Consider the following 15,242-nt stretch of genomic DNA (forward strand, 5'->3'; position numbering starts at 1 on the left):
AATGGCAGGGATTCGAATAACCTACTTTTTTTTTACGGCACGCGACGTTCTGGTAGTGTGTAACGCGCGTAAACGAAAATGTTCTTTTTTTGAAATTCATACAGATAGCACGCATCGAGCAATAAGAATGTTGCTGTCTGTTAAACTCTTTGAGCATGAAAAGATTGAAAAAAAAATAGGAGTGTTGTTATGAAATTCAGTACAACATTACAACACTCGTTTGGATGATGTAATGGTTATTACGACATTGGGTGTTTTAATGTTGGTAATAAGCATGGGTGTATATAAAATAACTTAAACAACCAATACCTAATTAACTCGAGAGAGGCAGAGGATTGATGCCTTGGAGATGTGATGCTGGAGCCGTATGTTGAGGATACCTTGGACGGCCTAGCGGACATAGGTATGTGTCGATCCTCTCGCAGCTCAAGATAAAAACCCGCCTATCCACGATATGCCAACAATGAATTCTTTCGTATTTTAACCACATAATGCGAAGGGGTAATGAGAGCCTTGAGAAATTGATCGTAGTTGGGAACACAAATGGCAAGCGAGCCTGAGGCCGATCTCTTACCAGATGGACTGACCAAATAAAAGACTCCAGGTCTCCGAGGTTTAGCTCAGTTATCAGGGCCGTGATGGACAGAAGCCGATGGAAACAAATAGTTCACTCCAATTGTGGACCACTTGTTGATGACCACGATCCTCAGTCGTGAGGTAACGACTAGAGAGAGACCTAAATAACTTAGAATTTGATAAAAAAGAGCCCATCTAGATTTAGACAACAATATTATGTACAAATAAAGGTTTTATAGCTTGCCGTGTCGCACCTGCGTTTTATTTTCCTCTAAACGATCCAATTAAAACAGAAAATCCATTAAATTTTATCACAAAACTAACACGACTGGCAATTAGTTTCAATCGAACACAGCCACCGCAATAAAATGTTCGTCCAACCGATTCTAATAGTTTTATTTGTAAACTCGATTGAATCTGCAGAGAAACATAAACAGATGATCGGCGTGGACACGGTGCAAGGAATAAAGATTGACAAGGACACAATTATAACGAGGAATGTGAAGTTAACGACGAAACGAAAGAATGGTAATGCCTTAACGATTGGTCTACGATTCGCTCAAACTAGATACCGCACTACCTGAGTATAATAGCTTTTTTATTACGGCAACTACTAGATGCTTGTTGCGTGGCATCTTGACACTCAATTGCATTTGCAATAAATAAAATACAAAATACTTGCTGATGATAAGTGTGTGATCGCAGTGTCTTTCTTATTGCTGGTATTATTATTATTACAAAGTTTTACTACGCAACCCAGCTGAGCATGTGGCACGTCAACGTCACACATTGTTCGAGGCTGGCGTAGTATTAGTTGCCGCACTGACTAAGCCTGCGGTATCAAGTTGGGGCGCAGCGGAGACCAATCCTTAATGTAAGGGTATTTTAAATTAGACCATAGTTAAACGTCTCTAAATTAACGAATAGATGAGCCATTTGATGCTGGGCGACATCATTTCTTTATGGAATACGAGGACAAACGATTCATCTTGTGTTAAGTGATCACTGCGGCCCATATTCTCTTGCAACACCAGAGGAATCACAGGAGCGTTGCCGGCGTTTAAGGAAGGTGTAGGCGCTTTTTTAAGGTTACCATGTTGTATCGTCTCAGAATCACAGCACAAGGAAGCTCTGTAGCTTTGTAGTACGTGGAAAAAAGTTCCTCGTAAACGACACTGAAAAAAAAAAAAAATACAAAACCATCATCTGCCCATAATAGTGATGCGATCCCGATTACATCACTTTAGGCTTATCGCTTTGAGATTTTTTTTAGATGAAATATCTTATGGCTGGAATTAGCTTAGTAATTTATACGTTTAGATAGTCTCTTGCTGTTAGACAATGCATGACAACAGGCCAGTTTCGTGACAGCTACTTCTTGCATTTGCGATTTGTTGGTGACTTTGTTTTAGTGTGAGAGGTTTTGATTTCAATAATTTTTGGGCCGACCTGATTTTACAACGTGTTACTGTGAAGTTCGGCGTCAACTTAATTGGTGACTTGCAGCTTCTTCAAAGGCAATTAACTTTTGCAGTCTATTGTGACCGATGTATTTATTGGCAGCCACTCAAAACGTACACCATCTTTTATTTATGTAGGTAACGATTTAAATTTCGATTTATTATAAATACCTACAAAGATTAATAAGATTCTTAAATTTTAGGAAAGAATATAATTAAACAAAATAATTAATTTTCTTTAATTTTCCCTTTCTCCTTCCCTTTCCGGTTACGCGTTGCTACTGGTATTTTGATATTATGATGTCTGCCTGGATCTGACGTTAGTATGACGTCACTAAGATGGCGACATACTTATCCCAAAGCGCGGGGTTTGATTATATTTTTCGATATGGCTCTATATCTTTTTATTTGATTCAGCTTGAGGTTGTTAGACATCGTATATGGAATTTAAAGCTCTGCTTTTTCTATGAATGGATTAAGTGTTTCATGTCCCGATGCACCGACCAGGCTTAAGGAAGAAGAATTGGCCAATCAACCGGTTTCAATTAGCATAGGATATTGTTTTACATAAGCGCCCTCACGCTGTTTTTATTGTACAGTTTCGGTTTGCAGTAAAATAATAATTCTATTCTTTCTTCTAGAAAAGAAAGCTGACACGGGAAACCCTGATTGGTCGTACAGTTCAATACCCAAGGAAATATCCAACCACGTGAACGACTTCAAGCGGAATATGACCGAATGTCTGAAGGAGGTTCAGGCCAATGACAAGCGGACGGTAAAACGCCTGTCCCCTAAAACTGAGTCGCCGGTACACGGAGAATGTTTGATCGCGTGCGTATTGAAACGGAACGGTGTTATTGAGGATGGAAAAGTTCATAAAGGTACGCAAACACTAATTAAAGTAGGTATTTATACATCACATTTTGTTATTTTTAAGTGAAACCCCCACTTGTGGGGTTAAATAATTTTAATTACAAATACACCTACTACCGATTTTTCGTGCGGTCACCCGGATGGTTGGCTTAGTGGTTAGAGTGCTTTGACATAACTGTAGATCTACCAGTGGGAGGCTCCTAAGCACAGGATACCGGCTAGATTATGGGTACCACAACGGCGCCTATTTCTGCCGTGAAGCAGTAATGTGTAAGCATTACTGTGTTTCGGTCTGAAGGGTGCCGTAGCTAGTGACATTAATGGGTAAATGAGACTTAACATATTATGTCTCTAGGTGTCGATCGCAGTTGTAGTGCCATTGAGAATTTTTGGGGTTTTTCAAGAATCCTGAGCGGCACTGCATTGTAATGGACAGGGCGTATCAATTACCATCAGCTGAACGTCCTGCTCGTCTTGTCCCTTATTTTCATAAAAAAAATTGCCGGTATATATAAATTAGGTTTGCAAGTATATAATTTAATTAGAGAAGTGAGGGAATTACGTAAAAAAAACAAATTGTTTCGATTTAAAAGAAGAAATCTCAGCATCAATTATATTTTCGAATATAAAGGTTGAATAGGAGCACAAAGCAGATCCTGTAGATGGTGCAAAATACGAGAGTCGAACATGTAGATGGTGCAAAATACGAGAGTCGAACAAACATACCAACATTATGGTTATTTGCAATTATTTGTATGCATAGTAACTAAAAATAGTAAAGGGAGTTAAATTTCAAGGATTTTTTCAAAGCCTACGTGCAAGTTTTAAAACAAGGGAGTATTTTTTTTTATAATTATCACTGGGTAGTCAATCAACTTGTCCCATACCCTTGGTGCAAGTATATCATATAATTCAGATTTGACTTTATAAATTGTAGATAATTTAATGCAACTCGTAAGCAAGTTTTACGGCAAAGAAGACAAAATAATGAAGAAGCTGGAGAAGAATTTAGATCGATGCATTACAAAGAGCATCAAAACTAGGGACGAGTGTGTAGTGGCGGCGCAACTTAACGAATGCACCAACGGCATAATGGCTAATAATAAACATAAAATAACTGTTAACTATTAAATGTTGCCGAATCTATTATGTTTTATTTGTGTAAGATGGATCTAAGTTGTATATTGGCTTCCTTTTCCAAAATCAAAAGTCGCCTGTTTGTGATGAATCTGACGGTAATTGTATAAATACAGGATGACCTGGCCAAAGGTGGCATGGCCAAATCCGAAACTTTGAATAATAGCGGAAACTACTTAAAGCAGTCTTTAGTTCGGTAAATTTGAAGTGCCTATGAATAATAACGGGCCTAAAATTAGCCCTGACAGACACTCTAGCTAACCGAGACAAATTCAGATTCACGACCATTGCTAAAAACTTTCTGTGTTAGGTCACAAATATACGAGGGCCTCTGAATGCTATTTTCTCTATGATTCTATCAAAGCCTTACAAAAATCAATGTAGATTACTATGTGTTTGTTTGTATTAAATGATTCAAAAAGGTAGTATTGGTGTTTCTTAACCGAATCGAACTATTTATTCGTCGCAACATTTCATCAGATTAAGTCGTTTATGCGTCATGGACAGCTCAGATGAAGAGATGTTTTTATTTCAATTACTTTTTGATGAAGAAGAGAAAAATAGAAGAAGGAAACGGCGTGCTGCTAAATAATAAAATACGTTGGTGCGCACCCGCTTCTCCATGTCGACTGAGGTGCACTGAGTGATGAGTCGAAACAAATCGCACCGGCGAAGAAATTTGCCTGTCGAGCAATTCACTCGGTCCATTCAATTCGGCGCGCCGCGGCTCGTTGTTAATGGACGCAGTTTCTTAGTAAATATATTGCAGGCGACTTTTTCCAATATGATTCGACTCGGCTCAATGAGCCTTGTGGATGCAGGCCTTGACAACTTCACCACTCGAAATTTGAATAAAAGAAAATATTATTGTAATGTTGCATTTCACATATTTATTATTGTTAAAATTACATTAATTAGTAATTATAAATAAAATAAATTACAAATTGTTTAATTGCAACTATTGTTTAATTCAATCCCTTGGCTTGCCAAAGCTTGTCTTATCAATGATATTGTATTATATGTCATATTGATTTCTAGTACATGGGTATATTAACTCTGCTGCTTAAACAACATAGGGTCACTATCCCTTAAATATGCGCATATATACCCATAGGTGTGATAGACAGCCCCTTATGCAGAAAATGCATGGAGGCAGAACAAAATTCCACAGCCCATACTAATCTGCAGAAGTGTGGCCAGTAAACATTAGGCCCAGAACTTCCTATATCCAGCATTGCTCCCAGTCTGAAAAGGCGCACCTTTGCACACCAGTGGGAGGCTCCTTCCCTGGTTAGATTATGGGTACCACAATGTCATGTGTAAACATTTTTGTTTCGGTCTTAAGGGACACACTCAGAATTTTTGGGTGTTTCAAGAATCCTGAGTGGCACTGCATTGTGTTGGGCAGGGCATTTTAATTACCATCAGCTGAATGTCCTGCTCTCATCCCTTATTTTCATAAAAAAAGAAGCTGCTGACTTTCTGGTCTGAGCTGATTTATGTAAGCAACACACAATGACCTAATCCAAAAGCTAAGTGGATAAATAGGCCAGGCCAATTAATAAATAAACTCATACAAGTGTATATCATACACAATATGCTACTATATGTTTAAATATAAATAGTCAATATTACTTCAGTGGAACCCGTCTCCAAATCGTTTATCTTCAAGTCTCCAGTGAACATTTTGTATTCACATCATAATTTTCAATCAAGCTCATGATTTCTTGACCAGCACAAGATGCATCCTCCGGTCTCATAGCATTCAGCATCTCCGTAACATGTTTACCGAAGAACCAATATGGTTGATGCTTGGAAGATGTATTTAACGGTGACATAGCATTTATTAAGTTATCAAGAACTTCTATGCATTCATCATCATTTTTCGTTTTGATGTGTCGGTTGAGTGGCTTGTCTGTAGGTTGGGCTCTTTGTCTGATTGTCAGAATATTATCTTCCTCTGTCTCTTGTTTCAATTCATTGCTTATTTCTTCATCAACGGGATTATACATCTAGAAAGAAAATGATGAGTGAAAAGAAGTATCAGTATATAATTACATCACCTGAGGTGTACACATTTCTTAAGGTACTGAATTAAATATAAACAATGTCTAAATATTATTTAATACTAAACAACAGAAAGACAGATACGTAATAGAACTTTTTTAAAACAAGTTTCAATATGTTACAAGTTTAAATGATTAACTTTTGTAATAACATAGTGTATCTGCAAGTATTTTTGACATATACCTCATACTGATTATCACTCTTGTTACTATCTCTAAGAAATTGCAAGGGTTTCCACAACCTCCAGCATGGTACATAGACTTCCTCTGGTGTCTTAGCTGTTTCTTTTGACTTTAACACTTTTCGTAAGTTATAGTTGAATGTACTGCGGATATTCACCCATCTATCTCTCACAGATCTAGCTAAAATAACATTACATTAAATAAATGACTATACATTCACATACTATCATGACACAAGCAGGAAGGCAGCTTTTTAGAAAGTCCTTGTGCGTTCATTATTTAAAGACCTTCGGCTATTGGAAAACTGTATTTTAAGGATTTATAAGCAATAGGCATTACATTAATAATGGAAGGCTTCAAGGTTCTATAAAACACATCTCTGTAAAATGAACTTGACACTTAGATGAAAAAAAAAATACATAAACAACTATAAATAATAAAATGTTATTGAATTTATAATATTAAAACACAAAAGTAAATACTAAGTAAAAGCATCACATATACACCTGTAAATCCTCGGCCCAGCTTAGAAGCAAATTCGGCGTACGCTTTGTACTTCTGCTGTATATGATGATTTGTATTGCCTGTTTGCTTCCAAATAACATCTTTTTGACGAACAAATTCTACCAGTTGTAATTCAAGCTTACGCGTCCAGAAACATGCCTTTTTCGGCATGTTGTCGTTGTTATTCACAAATCACGCGTTTAAGTTACATATTCTAACGGTCTATCTAAGCTTTTCGGACTTTTGGCCTTTGAGTATTGATTGATTGAAAAATTCAAATTTGAAACTCAAGTCTCAAAACTGAAAAATAAATTAATTTATCCAAGCTTTATTTTGTCAGTGTCAAACTTCTTTGATCTTTCATCTGGTAACTGTCAAATGTCAGCAAATACTTTTATGGTACGTGATACTTGCACTATTATAAAAATTTTAAATTATATTCTTTGATTAAAGTATTAAGTGTGTTTTTTTGGTATAGAGTCCAGTTTGGGTGTTGTATGTAACCAATGACGTTCTATACAAAGTCATTGGTTGTATCAAATATTAAGGGCTTTTTTTACAGAGCCTATTATCAACTTATGTACAGCAGATTTTTTTCTCATATTGTTTCCCGCACTGCAGATTATCTCTCCTCAAAGTACATAAAAATAAAAATATATCTGCCTTTCAAATCAGCTACAGATGTAAACAATTTTTAGTTAGTAATTTTTACGGTAAATATATATGTAGCTTCTTGAAATCTTGATATAAGAGGAGGAAAACGGGCAAGACGATCGCGGGATGGGGAGTGGTGAGGCAACCACACATGCTCTTTTCTTAAAGGTCCATCTTGTCGGTTCGGGAAAATAGCAGCCAGTAATTGAATCATCAAATTGGCTGTGCGAGGCAAGAAATTTCTTGCAAAGCGCACGGTTTGTGAATGCCAGACGTCAACGTTTGCATTTTGACGTAATGTCTGGTTGTGGAATTCGGCCGCTGGAATCAACCCGAACAGCTCCTCTGAGTGAGTGCAGGGAGTGCCCTGTGATAAATGCGTAAAAGATGCACAGAGAACCCCCATCTCTACGCAACGCCAAAGAATCAAGCCGATCGAAGATAACTTGATCGTCGATGATTCGCCGCTCTTCGTTGTATGCAGTCAAAAGGACGAGGCTGGTACTGGGGAGCGCGCGCCCAGAGGTGAGACAAATAGTTGCAGGCGGTGTCTTATAGTGAAGTACTGTCTCGCCTTACTGAGTACACCAAGCTTTTTTGAGGCCAGTTTGGCCTTCTCTTCCAAGTGACCACGGAATTGAACGTCGCTCGATATATCGACGCCAAGTACGCCGATACAGGCCGTGGCAGCAAGAGGAGTGATCTCGCCTCGAGGGGATACGACAAAAAAAACAATATCCCTAACTATAACATTATAAAGATACGTATTGTCTCCCAGGTTCCAGTGGCCTTATCCATGAAATATTGTTTTGAGTTAGTTGAACTTCCCACAGGTTATAATTATTATTAAGACGGGTACTCACGATATATATCTTACTAATTTGGTGCCGATATTTCGATCCAATTGCATAAATCGGCACAGGTTGTGGGAAGATTTTAAAAGCTCGAATTTGCTCACTCGCAAGCAGCGCAGATTAATACATTGAACAGAAATGTAATTGAGGATAGTAAAGTTTTATAGATCCCAACTCAAACTATTGTTATTACTTTCCAAGGACAAATTCCTGTTTCACAACTCCTTTCTTTTAGAAACATACTTTTCCCCACCATCCAGTATCAGAACTGGTGATAGAGATGTGGCCACATTAAAATACCAAGCAGATCTAACTCAAGATGCTTTACATGTGCCATATCACATTCTGGTGATACAACATATAGTGCAAAAGAAAAGCAAACAAACTGTATTAAGGTGCTCAGGACAACATTCTGTCTACAGCAAAACATGTCCGGACCATGTTAGGCAACAGTCAATAAAGATAATGAAATTGTGTCAAGAGAACATCTCCTACAAAGAGGCAACAAATCGTTGCTTTAAGTCAACAAGGCCATATGCAAAAATTCTCAACACTCCTCTTCCAATAATATAGAACCGACATGAGTCAGACTAACATTAATTCCACTACAACCGTCTTATAGAAAAACTGTTCTCAAACTCACACAAACTGTTCTAAAAAACACTTCTCCTTCATACTCTAGAGACCCTTGAAGTAGCCATGTAATGGAGTTGCTCAACAAGTTATCTCGTCGCTAAGGTTCCTTCAGTCTTCTCAAATCATTGAGCACTAATTCATCAATCTCTTCCACCAATCCCCTCTTCTTCAGCACACGGTGACAATAGCCTACCGGAGGTTCTCCTGTCTCACATCTTATCTCTCATATACCTAGATACCATCATACCATTCATCGTTGCCCACATAGTTCCATGTCGTTTCTGAAATAGAAGCCAGTTGCCAGTTGCCAGCCTACGTCCTAGGAATCCTAGCCTCATGAATAAATATCTTCCTTGCTATCGCCATCTCGGATACAAGGCTACACTTCATGGTACTATACATGTCTGAAAGTTGATGCAGGATGTGCCTTTTTTATAAGATGCACCCTTCCCTTCCCCCCAGTTAGAATGTTCCAAACCAGTATCCCGGTATAAATATTGTTACAGCAACAGTTCTCCTTGGTCTAAATATAATATAATTATCCCTCAAGCTCGTTTACAATATTGCAGATATTCTTCTATTAATCTAATGTAATAATGTAATGTAAAAATGTTATGTATATAATCCCTACTATGATTATAATGCACTTAACATGTCATGGGTGCACTTCTGATTATTTTATTTACTCTTTCTCCAATTTATATTTTTGATGAATCCTATCTTTGCATAGTTATTAAGAATTCAAATTTGGATCGCGTTTATTATGTCAGAAACTTTCCCGCCATTTCACACATTCTTTCGGTTTATTATAAAATCACATTGGAGTGTTAAAGAAAACGGAATGGTAATTTTCAAGAAAAGCTCGGTATCAATAAATATACCAGCACATCCTTCGTCAAAAAGACTGTCTTGATTTAAATATCATCTTAAAAATAAATCATTTAACATACGAAGTATTTTCCAAGTCGTATATTTTAGGCTGGCTACACTTTAATGTAAAATGGGGTGATCTTATCTTGGCACACGAACTACGAACAACAATGATTATACTACCCTTTGTTTATGAGCGGCGGCTGACGAGACGAGCACTCACAGCGGCGTCTCAAGTACCCCGTTTGTCTGTATTAAAGATAATATTACAGTCTAGTTTACGGCTCAGAGTAATCTGAGCATAAAGAATGTACTTGTTGTATTGCATATATATTATTATATCTTTAAACGAAATCTTTAAATAATCTCAGAAACGGCTCCAACGATTTTAATGAAATTTAGTATCGTCGTATAGTAGAAATATAGTATTAGAAATCGTATAATCTTGCTAGGTTTCAATTTAAACAATGTTGAAAACAACATAAATATAAAAACGTTTTTATGAGAAACAGCTACAATAACATTAGAATACAAAGGTAAATTTCGGCACTATATACAAGACTGTAATAGCTCAGATGGGACATTGGGTGATCCGGAAAGCAGAAGACCCCGGTTCGAATCCAGAGGACCTGTTAATTTTTTTTTGTTCAAGTTTTGTACATTCTTAAAAATCCAAGCAAGGTTCAGTCGTCCGGATATTATATATTATGTACCTACTTAAATTTAATGGACTGCATTTTGAACGGCGGCAGCATCATCCTTAATAATGTATGTTCAGTTTTTGAATTCATTTGTAAGTTCGTTCATTCGACGCTTTATAAGTTCACTAAAACTCTTGTGATGCCTCTGGTTTTACAAGCGTGTGCTGGCCGCTGTTATCACACACAGACATCGGGTAACGGACATAAAAAGAAAAAAATCCTCACAAAAAAAAAGATTGACTATATAAATTATTAAATTGACACCAGTCCTTGATGTCAGTTGCAAAGTTGCAAATAAATCCGAAGTTTTGAAGAGGTCGAAAATCACATAATATGTAGATTCTGTTACATACAAGCAGAAATACATACCAAGCTTATAAAAGTTGAACAGCCTGTGTAAATTATCATATTGTCATCTTTCCTTGATAAGTGTGCAAAGTTTTAACTCAATTCGACATTTTAAAGTGGTTGAAAATCGTGTCCAAATATTCCGTTACACATTACATAGTAACAGGTACAGCTATTATAATGCGTGTAAAAACAAATTCTTGTTTCCACAGCGAGTCATCTTACACATTCTTCGAGCAGAGTATTGCGTATTCTTTCGGCATTCACCTAATATCTTTTTAGGATTAATTATGTAAGTCCCCAAAATTTTATCATTAGGCTTAACATTAAGAGGAGCAGTGTATGTACCAGAATCGTAAAGATTACGCTTCCTTTTTTTTAACGCACTACCAGAAGAGGTTTAAATCCAGCAATGAAATGTTTTAAACCATAAAAGTACATAAACTCTACATACGCTACGAACTTCACATTTATCTCTGGCTTATTCCATTTTCATCACCTCCTTCCTATCAATTTTTATTCTTATTATTGGCTTCTCATTAACATGTTCAAATTCTTAATTCTTTATGTTAACGATAGGCCACGTGACATTTCATGCAACTAAATCCATTACATTTTGCAACTTCTTTGTAAGTCAAAAGTTAGTTGGCGCCAGTGGGAGGCCAGCTTAGTCCTGTGGGAGGCTCCTTTGCACAGGAAGCTGGCTAGATTATGGATACCACATCGGCGCCTATTTTTGCCGTGAAGCAGTAATGTGTTAACATCACTGTGTTTCGGTCTGAAGGGCGCCGTAGCTAGTGAAATTAATTAAATCCAGTAATTACTGGGCAAATGAGACTTAACATCTTATGTCTCAAGGTGACGAGCGCAATAATTGTAGTGCCGCTCAGAATTTTTGGGCTTTTCAAGAGTCCTGAGCGGCACTGCATTGCAATGGGTAGGGCGTATCAATTATCTTCAGCTGAACTTCCTGCTCGTCTAGTCCCTTATTTTCATATATAATAAAAAAAAATGTTCGGATAGGCCATAGCTGGTCCCTTTTCAATACTCCTTCGATGAAAGCACGCCTAAAGAGACCTTCCCCAACTCTTTCCCACATTAGCTCTATAAATTTCTGACGTCACTCTCATGCATCATCAGGAGCAAACTTGAAGTTACGTTAGAAGGCGAAGATATAACTCCGAGCTTTAAACAGCTTACTTATATAATATGATACGCATATATTTCGTGTTTAATGCGTCTGTTGTTGTCAGGTATAGAGCTTATAGAATACATTTTTAAAATACAAGGCACGTATTTGTTACAAAGATACAGAGTTATAATTAGCCAAGATTGGCCCAAACCAGCGCTGCGTGACTCGACAGATCCTGACAACAACCATTAATCACCACAGCTAACTTGGTTGCCTTGACAACTTGCCTGAAAGCGACGTCCCTATCATTTTAAATACATTTTTACGTCGTAAATCATTTAACGACCCCACATAGATTGAAAAAAGTTTTATTAATAGATACCTAATTGTTTTATGCGGTGGGTTTTCATGATTGCTTTTGCGCAAATCGGTTACTACCGATTTGCGCAAAAGCAATCGTAAATCTGTATTATCTGTAAATCTTTGTAGTACCTTGATTTGTTATTGAAAAAAGCTTATAACATTTATACGTCTAGATAGACTATGACAGCTGTGAAAACGTCGAAAAAAAATTTGAGATTAAAACTTACCTCTATTTTGAGCAATTCACACACACTAACACAAAGTGTCATACAAATCGCGAGTGTAAGACGTTGTCACGCGCACTAAACTAATATTCCTGTTCAATTTTTATCGGTTGTCTAATAGCAAAAGACTTTATCTAGACGTATAAATTATCTAAGGAAAGAGGTTAAATCGATATTTACAAAATTTTAATAAGTTCCTTCAATTATTCCTAGATTCCTTCATCAAATCTATTTCTTTAACGATAGGATTAATTTGGTAAAAAAAATTCAAATCGGTCAAAAAACTCTGAAACGGATCACCGTAGGTATCAACCTATGACATAACAAACATAAAAACATAAGGCGCGGAAACCGTTGAAACATTCGTTTTTAATGCGAGCATTTGAATATGGAACGCATTAAAAACGAAGATAATCCCGTGAAGCCTGAGGGACACATTCTTCATCGCTTATCCTTCTAAAAAGAAACGTGTTACGCAAACATAGCCTTTATACCAAAGACTGGAGAGATCCTTCAAATACCGACCCTCATGAATATAGGAATAGAAAAATGACCCACGCATTGAATTACGATGTAAGCAGGTTTTCATAATTCATAAAGTGGAAAAATATTGTATATTTAAAGGGTATTTTTGTGGAATTGCATTCGCAAATACGTTCATCTTGAATTTGTATACAAACATGTATGTGTGTATACATACATGTCAAAAATGTAGATGCGAATATTTTATTAAATGGAGAGGTGGTAAAACCAGTGGAATCTGCTGTATTTCTTGGCATTACTCTTGATTCCAAATTGCAGTGGGGCTCCCATATTGAAGGAATGGCGAATAGGCTTAGTTCTGCAGCATATGCGGTTAAGAAAATTAGACGGTTAACTGACATAGATACGGCGAGATTAGTATACTTTAGTTATTTTCATAGTATTATGTCCTATGGTATATTGTTATGGGGCAGTGCGGCCGATATTAATACCATCTTTGTGCTGCAGAAGAGGGCTATTCGCGCGATTTATAACCAAGGTACTAGAGAATCATTAACAGAAAAATTTAAAGAAATAATCATTTTGACTGTTCCTTCTCAATACATTTTTGATAATGTTCTGTATGTTCATAAGCACATTGAGGAATTCTCTAGAAACTGTGACATTCATAATGTTAAAACGAGGAACAAACATAAACTTGTTCTGCCTACTACTCGGTTGGGTCGAGTTAGTAAGTCTTTTGTTGGGCGATGTATATGCTTCTACAATATGATCCTAGATAATGTTCAAAAAAAAGTGTTACGAAATTTAAAAGAATTGTTAAAAAACGTTTGTGTGGGAAAGGTTATTATAGCATAAACGATTTTCTTAATGACACCACTTAAGCGAACACCCTCAGGCTCTTTAATTATAAATGTTTATTGTACGATATCACATTGTAATCCATATTTTATATTAAAAAAAAGCCCGCTGAGTTTCATGCGCCCATTCATTCTCATGGGTGGTAGTTTTTGATGTTCAATAAGTGATTTTAAATCCTATTTTCAAAAAAAATATTTGAATTTGAATACTGTAATAAATATATGATATCAAAAGCAAAAATAACTTTATTAATGATAATTATTTTCGTCTTTTGATGGCTTGTAGGTACATAATTTATAACATACAAGAGACGAGAGACGTTGTTCTGTACATAATAATAAACTACTGTTTTTTTTATGAATAGAAATATTTCGTAAAATATGCTCCCTGTTGTTATAAAAATGAAATTGTTTTACACCGGAACTGCCAAACCGTGCGTCAATATATACATATATATATATAAAATATTGGAAATAAAAATAATTATTTGTCCCAAATCAAAATAAAAACTATCCTATCTCTCAAGTTGGACTAAACTGAACTCCATGAAGTTTAGGAGTTTTACATTTACCTACATCTTATTCTAGTAAGAAAACAAAATATCTTATTAAAAAAATCGGAGAAATAAAAATGTTTCATAATTTTTTATCTCTGGGGACCATAATTTTTTCTATAGATCTTGTCTTAAGTTATTAATATCATGATATAAATGAGTAGGCACGTTGTTTAATTACAAAATTCTTTAGAACCTTATATTATAATAACCCATGCTTTCGTATTTCTATTATGATAAATCTTCATACATCTACCGGAATTCGAACCCAGGAACTCTAGCTCAGAAGACAGGGTCACTAACCTCTGGGCTACATGGGTCGTCCAACAACATATGCCTAACTGATTTTCACCTGTTTGGGTCTCTGCAAAATAGACAGGTTCACGTCAATAGAGGATTGCCAAAACTACTTGTCGGTTTGTTAGAAGTGTCTAAAATTCAACACTCACATTTTTTTGCACAGCAACGGGAAACCTAATGTTTACGTACAAGATGGCAAAAAGTGATCGCATATTATTATTATATATACTGCAAATAAATCTAAATTAACATTGAAAAAAGAAACAAACTGTTATTAATAAACGCAATAAAAAGTTACTCCAAGTTCAAAATTACTTCTACCCGTCATGTAATTCTCTAGTGATAAAGGTAAGATAAAGACTTTTATTTAGAGTTTTATATTTGGAATAACTTTACTTCGCGTTTTTTAATAACACAGCTTGAGATTTAATATTAAAAAGTGAAAAAAAAAAACTTTTAATAAT

The 15,242-nt window shown here is 36.2% G+C and overlaps 2 protein-coding genes across 2 annotated transcripts; one reads left to right on the forward strand and one right to left on the reverse strand.

Moving 5' to 3' along the window:
- The first annotated feature begins 906 nt into the window (after window positions 1–906).
- LOC126978193 (uncharacterized) lies at window positions 907–4,390 on the forward strand. The gene is made up of 3 exons (XM_050826968.1): window positions 907–1,104; window positions 2,678–2,917; window positions 3,847–4,390. The coding sequence occupies exons 1-3, from the start codon at window positions 945–947 to the stop codon at window positions 4,038–4,040; spliced, it is 594 nt and encodes a 197-aa protein (XP_050682925.1). The 5' UTR covers window positions 907–944; the 3' UTR covers window positions 4,041–4,390.
- A 520-nt stretch (window positions 4,391–4,910) lies between these two features.
- LOC126978188 (uncharacterized) lies at window positions 4,911–7,133 on the reverse strand. The gene is made up of 3 exons (XM_050826963.1): window positions 6,802–7,133; window positions 6,297–6,475; window positions 4,911–6,058 (listed from the first exon to the last, which is right to left on the reverse strand). The coding sequence occupies exons 1-3, from the start codon at window positions 6,968–6,970 to the stop codon at window positions 5,714–5,716; spliced, it is 693 nt and encodes a 230-aa protein (XP_050682920.1). The 5' UTR covers window positions 6,971–7,133; the 3' UTR covers window positions 4,911–5,713.
- Between the last annotated feature and the right edge of the window lie 8,109 nt (window positions 7,134–15,242).

Source organism: Leptidea sinapis, chromosome 47, assembly GCF_905404315.1.
Source record: "Leptidea sinapis chromosome 47, ilLepSina1.1, whole genome shotgun sequence".
Classification (NCBI taxonomy): Eukaryota; Metazoa; Arthropoda; class Insecta; order Lepidoptera; family Pieridae; genus Leptidea; species Leptidea sinapis.